A 15,787-nucleotide genomic window follows, 5' to 3' on the forward strand; every position below is an offset into this window, starting at 1 on the left:
CGTCTGGCAAACAGCCCGATGCCACAGCACCCAGCGCGCCTGCAGATGGTGGCACGAGTGCTACATTTAAGTAGAGTGCAGGCCTTTATACCAGTGAGCCTAGAATAGACACAAAGCATATGTGTACATTCAGAATATCGTATAGAAGGCAGTATACTTGGTTACCACAGCTGCCAAAAACATGGAACACCTGTAGTCCCTATTTCATGTTTTTAATGTGCACTGTGGTCTCTTCTCCAAGCATTTAGTTCATCTTTAAAATCTAAATTAATTTAAATTCTAGCCAAGTATGTATGCCACACAACTTTTTTTTAATAACTTACACAAGGTCTTCAGGCCTCTGTACGGTGTTGGTGCTGCGTGGCTCGAGGCTGTTTGTTCCCACTTTTCTGTTGCGGTTGACGGCACATGACCAGTCTGGTCACATGGATTTCAACCTGCACCTGCCAATCATAGGTTCAATACTCTCCCATGGATGGAGAATTTAAGTTTTATAGCCCCCCTCCACTCAAAAATGTGTTTTTCTTCTGTTCGTGTTGCCTAAAATGTGCAAAGTTTGTCACTAGAGAGCCTTATTTTACATTCCTCTGCTGACGGGGGAGATGTCTCTGCACTTCCCTACAATCTGAAATTCAAATGAAAAACTAATTAAAACCTCATGCACACAGCGGATTTGTCAATAGCTACATTGTAGCAGATATTATTGTATGTTTTACAAGCACTAACGCTGTCAGCCACTGGTAGTTACTAGTCTAGAGTCTAGAGGCTCAGCGTTGTTTCCTCAAACAGAGAAAATACACTAACTCTACTGGTGTAATCTGCAAACCGCGAGCCACAGCTCCATGTCCTGCACTGCTCTTTCACTGGTCAACCTAGCACTTGAGCAGCAGTGTTGCGTGGCCAGAGCCTAGATTCTGATTTTCACCATGAGGAAGGAAGAGTAGATGCACTTCCAGCCTCTTCTCAAATGTTTTTCTTCATTTTTTTTATGTTTGAAAACCAGTATTTCTTTTCCTGGAGGGGGACTTTATTGACAAATCCTAGAAAATTGCTCAATTTTACACTCCTATGTGGGCTACTAGTATAACTTTTTGGCTCTAGTTGCTGGGTTGCAAAATCGATGTGGCCATTGAATTGCAAGCGACCATTTTGAAATTCAACAATTCAACATGTGGCCATGAAGATAATACTGATGCTGTTAGCATACCTGTAATGGCAGGGACGTTTCAAATTAAACCACATAAATGAAAACAGTTTAATCAGTTTAGTCATTTTAAACAGCATCGGTACAGTACTATTGGCTGCAACATAGAAATAATAAAAATTGGATTGAGATTCAATTGGGTTTCCATTATCAGTACAGTGATATTGACCATCAGTAGCCAACCAGGCTAAAATGGCCGCCTGGGTCATGTGTCCGTCCCCGGAAGGTGGCTTTTCTTGCTCTTGGATGTCTGCAGCTGTAACCTTGAAGGATGCGATTTCATCTGTCACTTATTCTCCCCTCCCCATCTAGACTGTGTCAGGATAAACTGTAACACCAGTAAGTCAACATTCTTCTTCTGCAGCCTTCTTCCTACAATCAATGTTTGATTATAGCCTGTGTGCTAGATGTAAGGGCAGAAATGTGTGAATGCAGGGGACTGATAAGAGGATTTCTCAGATAAGAGGGAAAAAAAGTAATAGCCAGAGATTAAAGTTATGCAAATCTGACTTAATGCACTCTATGTATTTTAAATGGCCCACTTTTTAAATTGATTCAGGCAACTAGTTTTTAATCTTTCCCTGTTTGCCTATAGCTACTCGCTGAACATTTACACTATGAGACTCTATGGGCTATATTGTTTTCCCAATCCCACTGTAATTTATTGCTATGTGTCTCACTTGCTTTGTTTTCTTGCCCTCCTTATTTTAACACAGACTGCAGTTTATAGACCTATAATGTGATATATAGATGGTGTTAGCAGACATGCTGTTACTCATGAAAGGGACTCTTATTTTTCATTATGTTCAAAAGTGCTTACAGTGAGAGAGACAGAAAAAAGATATATAAAGAGGATTCAGGTACGCGAGTGTGATCATCCGATATATGTGCTGCAAAATCAAACTTGTGATGATTTTTCTAAATTAATGAAAGGATTTAATTGATATCTTACAGATCAGTCAATAAAGTGTTTGTGGAATAATTCACTATTTTGCATTCCTGATGATTACTTTCTTCATATACATGCAGCACACTAGCCTTCATGTGCAGTACTAGGTCAACAATAGATGATAGACGTTTAGTCACCAAATTAAAATCCTGAATCTAGCTACAGATACCTTTAACTGCTGAGCACTGCTTGTTTGGATATAAACCCTGTGTTCAATATTGTTCAGCAGATCAGGATTGTGAGCTCAGTGGGGCTGGGCTGCCCTCTAGTGGCTGTTAATAAGAATACCTCACACAATCACAGCCTTATGGAATTACAGCCACAAAGAAATTGCAGTAAAGTTATTATTTATCCTTAGAGACCCACCATAGATTATTTTTTGTCTTTTTTTAAGGCGGCAGAGGATGTTTAGGTGGAGACAGCAGATCATCAGTACAGGTGCATCTTAATGCATTTGAATATGATGGAAAAGTCCATTTCCAGTAGTTCAAGTCAAATAGCCTCAACCAATGGTGCATATAGATGGACTTACTTTTCAGAGGCAACATTTCCACATTAAACATACTTTTAAAAATTGATCTTTTGTAATGTTGACATTTTTTTGAGACACTGAATTTTAGTTATTCATTAAATGTAAGCCACAATCATTATAATTAGAATAAATTAAATAAATGAAGACATGACATGTTTCATTCTGTCTGTAATTAATCCATATAATGTGTTATTTCCACTTTTTTAATTGAATTACTGACTGACTGACTGAATAAACTTTTCTAGGATATTCTAGATGCACCTGTAGATGCCACAAGTTGTGGACATCATTTGAGAGCTGGGATCCTGCTGCTAAATATTATACTATATTAGTACTTTTTTTCCAATTAAGAATTGAAAATTTACTGTATAACTTGGACTAAGTATATGTATAACTTGGAAGGATCATTTAAAACCACAAATCAATGGAGTTTAAGCCAGGGAGAGAAACAGTCCTTGTATGAGTAACAGCAACTGTTAACTTTGTCAATTGTGGTTTGTTGTATTGTTATTGTTTTCCTCTGTTGTCAAATCAAAACCAAATTTTTGTTTGGAAAGTAACACTACTATGTCCAAATGATAAAGATGAAGTCAGATTTTTGTAATCTGACCACACATTTATGTATAAAAAAATCTATCTAGATCAACATTCCCAGTCAGTTGTATTAGTGTATGAAACAGAGATTTGGTTTGTGCTTGTGCTTCCCCCGCCCCTTGACTAACTAACCCTCCTCTTCAGGCAAGGGGCCTGAGGTTCTTTATGCCGGACAAAAGCTCAACGACAATGAGTGGCACTCAGTACGAGTGGTCCGCCGCGGTAAAAACTTCAAACTCACTGTGGATGAGGACATGGCTGAAGGTATTACTACTGTCAACTGTTTACTTGCTATATTACACTGTCTAAAATATGCATGATCATGTAATGTTTTTATTTATTTATTTATGTTTGTGTGTGGGAGGGGGTGTGAACACAGTTGGAATCTCTCTATCTTGTGTTTAATTTCTTTTGTCACTGATGCCATTTTTCTGACTGATTTCATGAGGCACATACAAGCACTGGTGCATTTTTCTTTTGTAAAGAAAAACACTTTTACAGAAAAAACAAAACAAAGAGTAACAATACTGATGCCTTGGGTCACACTTGGGACGCTTTTTTGGCTTTTAATTTTTTGATAATTTTGATGGTGTTAATGACAAGATAAGATATGACTTTATTTATCCCGCAGTGGGGAAATTCAGTTACCACAGCAGCTCAAGATACAGCCACATAGACATAGAAGACAGAATAAAGAATATAAGACATTACATACATTCTATACACATATATACACACATATACACTTATACAAATGTACATAATGTACATACATTTCTGCTATTTAGCATTTACCATTAATATATATTTTTTGTGTTTGTTTTAATGCATATGACATCTCACAATTTTGCCAGCGGTGTGTGTTTTTCCCCCCTAATTTTGGCTCCTCAGCTTCTATAAAAAGTCTATAATAAACTGTGCAGTCAAATTCGAGACACTCACTCACAGAAATGTCCACATTGAAGCCAATGAAAATCACATTATTTTACATTACAGCATAAAATAATGCCTTCTTAGTGACATTATATAAACAAACTGGCATTTAAAGGGTTAAAATTGTGGGAAATGAATGATTATTTGGTGTGAAGTTGGTTAAAATATTTAATTCAGTGAATGAATAAAAATAATATTATATTAGATTATATATAATATTATTATGGCATGTTTGTCCTCTGAGGAGATCAGATTATTTTTTAGAAAGTGAAACCCAAGGTTTAATAACATGAAAATATTGACTTCATGTAACAGGGTATTGGTTTGTCATTTCACCATTTATTTGAAAAGGAGTTTTCTTTATATGTCAGATTTCACTTGACTACCAACACTGGCAAGGTTATTACATCAGCATGACTCAAAGTGAAAGTGGCTGCTGCTGCTGCTGCTGGGTTCAGCTTAGGTTGCAGTATCCTTCCTCCTCTTCCACCCCTTCATCCCTCCGCTTCTTCTCCTTTTTCTTCCCTCCTCCACCTCAGGTCAGATGGCCGGCGACCACACCCGTCTAGAGTTCAACAACGTGGAGACGGGTATCCTGACGGAGAGGCGCTTCGTCTCATCTGCTCCCTCCTCTTTTATTGGACATCTTCAGGTATTAAGCAACACATCATGAGATGCTTCATTTCAACAAACCTTAATCACATATAAACTCATTTCCTTATTGATCTATCTAGATTTTAGATTGGCCCATATTATTCTCATTAAGTGTAGGAGTCGAATACATGTAAAGGGTTAAAATTTTTCTATGTCTATGGAAATGTCTATGGAAATGTATATAGTGTGGCGTATTTGTGCAAACCTGTGAGTATGTATGTGGGTGTATACACCTGTATGTCTTTTTGTATATATTTTTTTTAGTTATTCAGTTTTATGTCCAACTATTATTTTTTTCTTTTTCTTACTTTCTCTCTTTTCTATTTTTTCTTGTCTTTGTACATACATACATATAATACATAATAACAGCAAACATAAATACATACATGAAAAAGAAGAAGCAGTGGTATATATTTATCCACAATAAACTAAATAAAAAAAATTAAATAAAAAAATAACGTCTCTCCACTATATAACCCCCTTCAGGGCCCTTTTAGGAAGGGTAAAGAAACATTTGAGAGGGAGAGTGGTCTCTTTTTTTTTTCCCCCAGAGCTGTATATTTAATTTTTTAGAGTTAGAGGGTAGGATGGGGAAGGTTTAAGATGTGTGGGGACATCAAGGTGGTACAAGGTGTAAGGTTTGTCCTTCCTGTTTAGTTTTGTTTAGCAAGCGTTGAGGGACAAGAAAAAAAAAAAAGAAACATGGGTTATTATGTAAACTACTCCTGTGTTCTATACAGCTCCACGTTATCCAATAAAAATATTACATACACGGTCGCCCATAAAGTTGGTTTTGTTCAATTCACTTTTCAGACACAATCCTCTGTTAATTGTGGTTTCATTTTCAATGTGTTATGTTTGGAAGAGATTGATAAATAAAGTTTTGAGAAGATCTACGCTTTATCTGTCAAGAATAAATCAAATTGTCACAATCATTTAATGGAACAAGGTAAAAAATATTTTATTCCAACTTAATGGGTGGCCGTGTGTGTGTGTGTATATATATATATATATCATTTTGATTATCTTCTTTGATAGGGTTTGACTGCTCCAAACACAATGTGCTTGACAGTTTATTGACAACATTATCTCTCTACAGAGCCTTAAGTTCAACGGCATGCAGTACATCGACATGTGCAAGAACGGGGACATCGACTTCTGCGAGCTCAACGCCCGTTTCGGCATGCGCTTCATCATCGCCGACCCCGTCACCTTCAAGACCAAGGGCAGCTACCTGGGCTTGGCCACGCTGCAGGCATATACCACAATGCACCTCTTCTTTCAGTTCAAAACCACCTCGCCTGACGGCTTCATCATCTTCAACAGCGGAGACGGGAACGACTTCATCGCTGTGGAGCTGGTCAAAGGGTGAGCGGGACAACATGTTTTATTCCAGTGATGTTTATTAGAACAGCAGTGCTGATGTGGGTTAGTTTCTCAAGGCATTGTGAATTGAACAATGCTAACCCAAACATTGATCCCAAATCTCTGATGCAGCATCATTGTGTTGCAGCAAGGGTTGTTTTTCTTTATCTGTTTAACTCCCGTTAGTGACAGAGCAGAGTGAGAGTTTTTACATTTAGCTAAATCAACATGTGAGGATAAAACCAGATGTAATGCTTCTCATTGCTTCTCCTCTGCCAGGTTTATCCACTATGTGTTTGACCTGGGGAACGGGCCCAGTCTGCTGAAGGGGAACAGTGACAACCCACTGAATGATAACCAGTGGCATAACGTGGTCATCACCAGAGACGCTTCCAACACACACACGCTGAAGGTGGACTCAAAGTCAGTCACCCAGAATGTCAACGGAGCCAAGAACCTCGACCTCAAAGGTATCACTTCCTTTGTTTTACAATGATTATGTTTATGATGAAGGCACTGTTTTACTGTTGTTACTTGACAAAATCACAAAAGGCATCCAGGTTGACTGACTCCAAAACTAGTGACTTGTATCTCCTCTGCAACCTGCTAGCTGCAGACCAACCACAATGTTCATATTCACTTTGATGAAGTGAAAATACGCTCTGAAAGGATCAAAGTTCTAGGATGAAATCACAGAAAACAAGTTTAGTGATATTTAAATGTACGCCATGCATACACAGTCCTATAACTAACTGATTGACAGGGAGCCCCGGTAGAGAGTTAGAGCGTAGAGCATACCCTGCTTCATCGTCTATTTTACTCTAAAGGGCACCATATTTTACAACATGAACATCATGCTGTATTGAAGAAGACTTGAAACAAACGATTGACATCAAAAACTCATCATGAAAATGTTTATTTAGGCATCAAGAGACATTTTGGTCTACAGCCATTAATAACTCCCCTTGGGAATAAAAAATGAACAGGTTGTAAACTAACTTGCAATAAGAAGACTTTGTCCCACCACCAGTACTCTGCAGTGATCAGCTGACATATCAATTAGTTGATTGACAGAAGAATAATTGGCAACTATTTTCATAATCGAATGGTGTAAGAAATATTTCATGCAGAAATAGCAGAAAATGCTGTTTCCAGCCTCTTAGATATGGATATTTCTTGCTTTTTTTCAGTTTAAATTCACATTAAACTGACTTAACCTTTGGGGTTTGGACGGACAAAACAACATTTAAATACATCTTCTTGGACTTTGAAAAACTGAGATGGACATTTTTCTCTATTCCTTGATATTTTATAGACCAAACAATGGATCACTAAATCAATAATGAATAATCATTAGTTGCAGCTAATTTGTGAAACACACTAGGGGACTGCAGCATCTTAATATATTCAAGGTTCATTGTATAAGTCCACTACTGTATGAAACATTATCTCAATCAGCAAATATGTAAATTATATAAGTGTCCATTTCATTGAAATGTTTGGTTATTTGCATCACAAAAAAATATTAAAATTGACTTTAGATTTACTTGAAAATGAAGAAATTGTCCTTATTTGACAAAAAAATGAATATTACACAAAAGTAACCTTAATATTTCTGAAACTCATTCATCTCCTCTCCCTCCAGGTGACCTGTTTGTTGGAGGTCTGGGACCCAACATGTACCAGAACCTCCCTAAGCTGGTGGTTTCTCGGGAGGGCTTCCAAGGCTGCTTGGCCTCAGTTGATCTCAACGGCCGCCTGCCAGATCTCATCAACGACGCCCTTTTCCGCAGCGGGCAGATTGAGCGCGGCTGTGAAGGTACAGATGGCCCGTAGCGTTTGAGAATCATGACCTGCCGTGTGAGATTTATTAGTCTAATTAGAAGGCTCTTCAGTAGCCCTTAAAGCCACTCGCTGGCATTGTTAATCCTACTTATTTTCTTTTCCCCTCGCCAGGAATTTGTCACATCATACTTCAAGTGTGGCTTTGAGTTTCTCTAATAATGGCTTCTTAACTTTTAAGTTGCATCAGTATTTTTTAAGATAACTGGAAGTAGCTGAATAACACAGTAGAAACACCCTGTTTTCCCAGATTATTGAAGAAAAGGAAACTGCAACTAAGTGCAGGTGTTTTTTTTAAATAGTAAAGTTGCTACTTATTCTTAAACACCCACCTGCATTTTTTTCTCCTCCAGCACCTTCATCTTAACACCAGCTAGCTGTATGAGATATTCTATATCATTACTTTTCCAATTTAAAATGTCAAACTGCATGATGTTCACTGTGTGTGGTGCAGGCCTCAGTGCATGACCTCTAGAGGGCAGCAGAAGATTAGTTCAAAGTGCTGCACAGTGAGCACAACATTTGGCCATGATTTTCAAAAACATACTTAAAAATCCTGTTTTATTAAAATAAATATCACCATGTAGGAGATTTTTCAGGGCCTCGCCCCTCACTAACAAATCAACAACGCTCCCCAATGTTGCCCTCTGCTAAAGTGACAAACTTTGTACAAGTTTTACGAACTCTAACAATGCTGGTCCCTCACTAACCTTTACTCTTGTTTTCCGCTCTGCTCTGTTCTGTTTGTTATTTTCTTTCTGCGCTAACAAAGTTGGTTTCACCAAAGCCGACCTGCAAGGTAGAGGGTTAAAGTCAGCCTCTCTGAGGCCTGCTCGTCTGAAAGTCTGCTGTGTGCAATGCATCGTGGGTGTCACCATGGCAGTAATGTTCCCTTGGTGCCGCAGAGGTGGCTTGCTCTCTGAAAAGGAAACTGAATATGGAAATAAAGAGACAGAGAGACTACTGGAAGACAAAATAACTTTTAAAATGATATGATTATTGAGTGGTTCTGCTTGCCATTTCCACTACAGCACTGCTGCAGTTTGAATGTAGCCACACATATGTTAGATTCTAGCACATTAAACTGCATATAAATGGTTTTATAGCATAATTTCTTCCCTGCTAAACACAACTAGCTGTATAAAAGAATGTGAGTGCTCAGTTATGGCAACAGTCATAATCAGGATTATTTTTCTCTATTTTGAGAACACGATTATAAAACACGATGACTCGTTGATTTTGGATCTATTATCTATATCATTAATTTATTGATCTTTGATAAAAAACAGTTGGTTTTCTTGAACTTTAAAATATAATTCAACGTAATAAAAATAAAAAATTGTAGAGAAAAATAGAAATTAATAAAATAGATAGTATGCAATATATTATTATTTATATTGAACTTTTGCATAGATAATAATAAAATAATAATTGAGTAAATAAATTGGATCAAAATAAATAGGATCAACTTCTGTGTTATTTAAACACTCTTCAACAACCTTCTGAAAACTACTTACAAACACATATTCATTATATAATTAAGAATTTAAAATATTATTTCAAACTTGAAAATAATCAATAAATAAATATATGAGACTAGAAAAATTGGATGACGGGTGATGTGCACTGCTGCTGGAACACAAGAGAAAACAAGAGCATTATTACAAAATGCAATTTGACACAAAATTGTTAAATCTCAAATAGCTTGTTTTCATCATCCCTAAAATTCAGTCAATCATCCAGCCACAATTCCAAAAAATTAATTAACATCCTGTGTAATTTAGGTTTTGGACAACGTCCCAACGCTTTTGGAATAAGAGTTGTAAAAAATATTGTTAAAGAAAGTAAACAGATCAGGTCAGATAAATGATGATGGTAGAGTGTAACTTCTGGCAGTCGACAGTGTGAAAGCAGCACCTGAAAGCAGAGGCAGGCAGTTTGTGGGAGGACTGTGTTCTTTTATGAAAATGCCAGTTGTGACATGTTACAGACTGACATCGACAGCAGAAAGAAGCTGTCACTGCACATCTAAACACTGTCAGCATCGGCTGATCTATCAGGCCTCTCTGTCTCGCTCATTTCAAATAAAAAAAAAAACCCTATCATGTGTGTTACTTTACCCAGCTGAGAGTGTTTTTCAGAGAGCGAGCGACCTCCTGCTGCAACACTGGAACGCAGCGAAATCCTCCATCGCTCGCACTGACAAAACCAGCACAGACGTGTGCATGCAAACATGAGATTCACGCTGATACGATACAGAGATCCACGTGTGCACTCGGTGTCGCCGACGCCTGGTTGACTGCCATCACCGTACATTACACAGTAAATGCACTTTCAGCTGGCAAACTTGCTCTGTTCTCCACTTCAAATGTCTTTCTTCTCTTCACATTGTCTTGCACAAGACAATTGACACCGTTTATTGCATTTGTCTGCCATTTCCTTTGGACTGTTTATTTAATTTCACTTTTATTTACTTTCGTTTGTTTCCGATGTGGTTATCAGAGGGGTTTCTGTCAAGGTTTTCCCCCCCGTGTCTGTCTAGACTCCGAAGGGGGAATTGTTTATCTCGTTATCTATGCTGTGCGCTTGTCCTTATCTGCATTCCCTCTCAGTATAAGTATTCAAAGGTAAGAGCTATGTGTGGTGTAGACGAATAGCAAACACACATCCAGTTTGACTTTGAATACCCTCCTCAACTCCTGTCTGACTGAAGTGCATACACGAGGATATGCACTACGTGTTCTCAAGTGCTCTTTTTCTTTCTTTCCTCCTCTGCTCTTCATGATCTCCGTCTGTCTAGTGTGTCTAGTGTTCACTGTGTATTTTCACAGTGAAAACATGTGTAGAAAGACAATTGCCAGGGTCATGTTAATGCCATATTTTTAAAAAAATAGGAATGGTTTAAGTGATGTTTTTTTCCATGAGTCATTTGTTGAAAGGTTATTTTCTATGTCTTGTCTTGCCTGTTCACAGAGGGAATGCAGCGTTCTAAGTTTTATTCTGATAAAACTTTTATTTTGTAAAAATTACTTGTTGGAATGATAAAACTTGCATGCATGTCCACCCGCACACACTCTCTCTAAAAAAAAAAGAAGGAAATGAAGGGACAGTGTCATCACATCAGCCCAGTTGTGGTACAATCTGCTCTAGCATGTCAGATTAGAATAAAACTAGCGTAGCATCCTGTACAGCGGTTTTTACAGCAATTAACGCAGAGAAAATGCCGATGCTCCCACTGCTTGAGAAGCGTGCTGTTGATCCTGTGAAAACCTGGCTCCTCTGCTTCGGCTTGCCACTGCGTTTGCCGCTTTACCCAGCATGAAACAGGATTCCCCAGACAGTTTTTTTAGTGTGTTGTACTCCAGGTCAGGCTTCCTGTGGTGGCACTGTTTGCTCCTTGTTCTTTCTTCTAGGCCCACATGCTGTATATCTATCTCTCTTTAGAGTGCATTTCTTCTGCATGGGTCCTGCATTGTTAAGGCTCAGCAGTAGCTCTAATTGTTGCTTGACTGTGCTCCTGTGGTACCTCTTTCTTTCTCCCTCCCGCCTTTTCCCAGGCCCAAGTACAACCTGCCAGGAGGACTCGTGCGCAAACATGGGTGTGTGCATCCAGCAGTGGGAGAACTTCACCTGCGACTGCTCCATGACGTCATACTCAGGGACTCACTGCAACGACCGTGAGTACTGCTTAAGGTTTACCTCTACTTGCCTCACATGTGCATTAAAGGAGCACTCCACTGACTTTTACATGTCAGAGCCAACGTGTCAGTCACAAGGATTACAAAACAACTTGAATTAATTGTATAATATTTATGTGACTATGAAGGGTATGGAAGCCCAGAGAGGAAAGGGGGAAAAAACAGCAATTTAAAAAAAAAATCTCATGTGTACAGTACAGGCCAAAAGTTTGGACACACCTTCTCATTCAATGCATTTCCTTTATTTTCATGACTATTTACATTGTAGATTCATCAAAACTATTAATGAACACATGTGGAATTATGTACTTAACAAAAAAGTGTGAAATAACTGAAAACATGTCTTATATTCTAGTAAGCAAAGGGTGGCTACTTTGAGGAATCTAAAATACAAGACATGTTTTCAATTATTTCACACTTTTTTTGTTAAGTACATAATTCCATATGTGTTCATTCATAGTTTTGATGCCTTCAGTGAGAATCTACAATGTAAATAGTCATGAAAATAAAGAAAATGCATTGAATGAGAAGGTGTGTGTCCAAACTTTTGGCCTGTACTGTATATGACTTAACAGGTAAAAAAAAGGATAACATTTATAATATAATTTCATTTTTGAATCTGTTAATGAAATGGGAGAAAAGTTTTGTCTGGAAAAAAAAAATTCCACAATACATTTTTTTAATCTTTTTTTTATCTGTGAACAGGTAAAAGCATTCAGATTTATTTATTTTATTTTATTTTTATTCAATTTTTTTGGCAGGATAATTCTTGTAAAAATAGTTACTTTTTCAACTTGGTGAGAACAAGTGGAGAAAAAATAAATTGGAACAATTGTGAAATAATTTGTTGTAATAAAATGTTTGTTGTTGTAATACTCATTTCATCCACAAGAGGCTGAAGTGCAGCACTACACCAAGTTGTAAACAAATTAAAATCATACCTGGAAGAAAATATTAATGCCTATTTAGATCACAGGGTAGTGCTTCTCAGCCTCTTGTGGCCAAAATTAATATTAAATTATCCTAACAAAAAATATTTAAAAGTCACCGAGCTATTTTATCCACCTGTTCTCGCAAATTTAAAAACTCTTTTCACCTCTGAAAAAAATTAAGGAAAAACTATAAACAGAGAATTGTTTTTTTTCTCTCTTACCTCTTAGGGCTTCTGTAGAATGAAGCTTTATGAAGTCTCAAGAAAATGACACATCACCAATTGTTTGTGGGAAGCATAGGATTCAATTTCCAATCCAGCTTAACCCAAATTCGGATGTAAAAGTCAGGATACCTCAGCTGTTGCACTAGTTCGGTCTCCTACAGACAAACTGTAAGGAAGTGCCGTACTAAATTGCAGGAGTGCTCCTTAAACATGTGCATTCAACACCAGACACACAACTGTACTCCACTGCCATATTTCACTTTTATACCCAAATCCTGTTGAAGAAGTGCATAAAAACACAATATATTATGAGAACATGCAGTCATTTCACACTCATAAAACACACATACACATAAATTGAATGCACCTATGGAGCCGTGCCATCCTCTCTGCAACAGTGAGTACCATATCCTTGACTCAAGGACTCCGAGGCTGTTTCACTCATGTGCTTATTAAGCCTTTGTCAGATTTGCTGCATGAAAGTGGAGCTGAAAGCTTCATGTGATCTTTAAATGAAGCTACTGAGAGATGCCGGCAATTGTTGAGGGTGTTTTTTTTTTCTTCTTCTGCTGCAATGCAGGCAATTTGTCGTAACAAATGCTTGATGTCCCGAGCTTTCACGTTTTGGGCTTGGAAGTTAACGGCTGTGACTGATGATGTGTAAAATATCCACTTCTGCCTCAATCGCCTTTTCATAAACGCCCTTCAAATTGCTATCATGGAAGTCGAAGTGTGAGTTTGTGTGCGTTGGCGTGTGTGTGAGCGTGTGTGTGTGTAGGGATCTCTTATCCCCATGACGACAGGGGACTTCCCCTCAGTAATCACGGTTGGCGGTCTTTCATTTAGCGGTTAATAGTCGGGGCATACTGCTGCTGGGCCAGACTAATGAGGTGGTGGAGGCTGTTAAGAGAGCTGCTCTCTGTGAGCGCTGGCATCCCCTAATCATCCAGACCTTTCTGATGTTAGACCCGGCCGCTGTGTGTGACTTCATGTCTCTCAAATCCCAATTTTCTTTTTTCTCTCGTTTTCTTTTCTCGCTTCTTCTTCTCACTCTTATTTTCTCCACCCTCTGCGAAAGATCATCTGAGCCGTCATGTCCACGCGGGGCGCGTAATCGACTCCAGTTCTCACTTGGTGATGGGAGCTGTGTGTTTATGTGTTAATTAGTGATGAGAAGCCCTCATTAATTCCCCTCCTGGTGCTGCCTGGGATGACATACAGGGCAGTTTCATTGATTTTCAATTGACACAGACATATTTCTTTTCTGAAACACAAGAGCTTGGATAGTAACTTATTTTACACCTCATGACGCTGCAGGTTTAAGTCTCCTGTTGCTGCTTTTGGAGATGGATGCTCACTGATATTGACTGGACTGGCCGAGCGTATAATAGCATCCTTAAAAGAGAGGGTTTTTTTTGCTCTAAATGGGAATTTTGTGGTTGATTTTCTTTCAAGCAATACACAACACAGAAATGAAAAGGATAAAGAGGCAGGTTCACTGGGGTTTTTATTTCAGAAATCCCACACATGACTCTACATGCCCAAGATAAGGGGTCTAGTTTGCTTGGATTGACCCAGTCTGGTTAATGTTGACTCTGATCACAGCCCTGTTAGTGTCCCTGTGAGGTTCCATGCAGTGGCATCACACACCACCAGGTGGCAGTAAGTCCATAAGCAGGACCGCACACTGTCCCTCCTCGCTGGGAGAAAATGAGATGCAATCCCCCGAGCATGAAATCAGCTTTCCTGTTATTTTCCTCTCCTGCTTTGCCTCTTGTACTTCTCTCTCTCTTTATCAACCCCCCCGCACTACAAACACACAGTCCATCCAATTTCTATAGTTATGGATCATAGTGAGAATATTGTGCATTCTCCTAAACAATGCAAAATCTAATGTACAATACAATCATATTGCCAACAGTTTTATTGTTCGATTGAATCAGCTTGATAAAAGTGAAGACGGGGAACACAGTCCTTTCCTTTTGCTCGCGTGTGTGTTTTGTATGACTGCCTTTTATTCAGTGAGCACAGTGCTGAGAGAGAGTTTTTAATTAACAATGTGGGAGTGGAGCTTCTCCCTCTGTTTCTCTCAGTCTCTCCTTCTCTGATAGCTGGCAGCAAATATCAGTAATTGTCTGCTTCTCTGACTCCGTCTCTACCCATTGTCCAAATGAAGAAACTTGAACAAAAGTAAAGTGAACATTTCTGCCAGTGAGCCTCTCGCACTCTCATCTCTGCCGATTGTTAGTGCGAGCCTCTGTGCCCTCGCTGCACTTCTCCATTGTAGCCAACAGGGCTCTAGGTGGCGAAGAGAGTGGGAAAAAATAAAACCTCAGCAGGCGAAAACTATCTACACTCCTTCCATTTATTCTTGTGTAGCCCTGCAGCCCGCACTTTGTCACTGCACACCTTTACTTATGGGAACAAGACACAAAGGAAATTTGCAGGGCGCCTTGCACCATACAAGCCATTTTCAGCACTTGGAATCTGGAGGTACACATCGTGCCCGGCACTGGTTTAAAAAAAGGGGTGTGTGTGGGGGTGGTGGTGGTGGTGATGGAGGGATGAACTCTTTTTATAGCATTTTCATCCTGCTTGGTTCTGGCTCACTGCTTTTGTCATGCTCATCTCCATCTCCCTGTCGTCTCGTATCCATCCCCCTCTTTCTCTTCGTCTTTCCTCCTCCTCCTCTCCCTCTTCTGTTTTCTAAGCGGACCTCTCTCCCTGTCAGGTTCTATGAATACCGCATATTTTCATTTAAATCCAAGGACATGGGAGCTGTGGGCCAAGCAAGAAGAGCAGCGGACACTCCTCTTCCACATCCAGAGCAATTACTCAACTTACGTAATAGAATTATCTC

The 15,787-nt window shown here is 38.9% G+C and overlaps 1 protein-coding gene across 4 annotated transcripts in view; it reads left to right on the top strand.

Moving 5' to 3' along the window:
- nrxn3b (neurexin 3b) overlaps positions 1-15,787 on the top strand; it is a 367,630-nt gene that overhangs the window by 150,189 nt on the left and 201,654 nt on the right. For 3 of the 4 annotated variants that reach the window (XM_059356778.1, XM_059356776.1, XM_059356777.1), the window contains exons 11-18: positions 1,517-1,543; positions 3,424-3,543; positions 4,752-4,864; positions 5,966-6,234; positions 6,511-6,701; positions 7,877-8,050; positions 8,846-8,872; positions 11,631-11,750. In XM_059356778.1, the coding sequence (XP_059212761.1) occupies positions 1,517-1,543; positions 3,424-3,543; positions 4,752-4,864; positions 5,966-6,234; positions 6,511-6,701; positions 7,877-8,050; positions 8,846-8,872; positions 11,631-11,750 (1,041 nt within the window). The remainder of the gene's footprint in view (positions 1-1,516; positions 1,544-3,423; positions 3,544-4,751; positions 4,865-5,965; positions 6,235-6,510; positions 6,702-7,876; positions 8,051-8,845; positions 8,873-11,630; positions 11,751-15,787) is intronic. The other variant, XM_059356779.1, reaches the window with a different exon arrangement.

This window comes from Centropristis striata, chromosome 18, assembly GCF_030273125.1.
Source record: "Centropristis striata isolate RG_2023a ecotype Rhode Island chromosome 18, C.striata_1.0, whole genome shotgun sequence".
NCBI classification, from domain to species: domain Eukaryota; kingdom Metazoa; phylum Chordata; class Actinopteri; order Perciformes; family Serranidae; genus Centropristis; species Centropristis striata.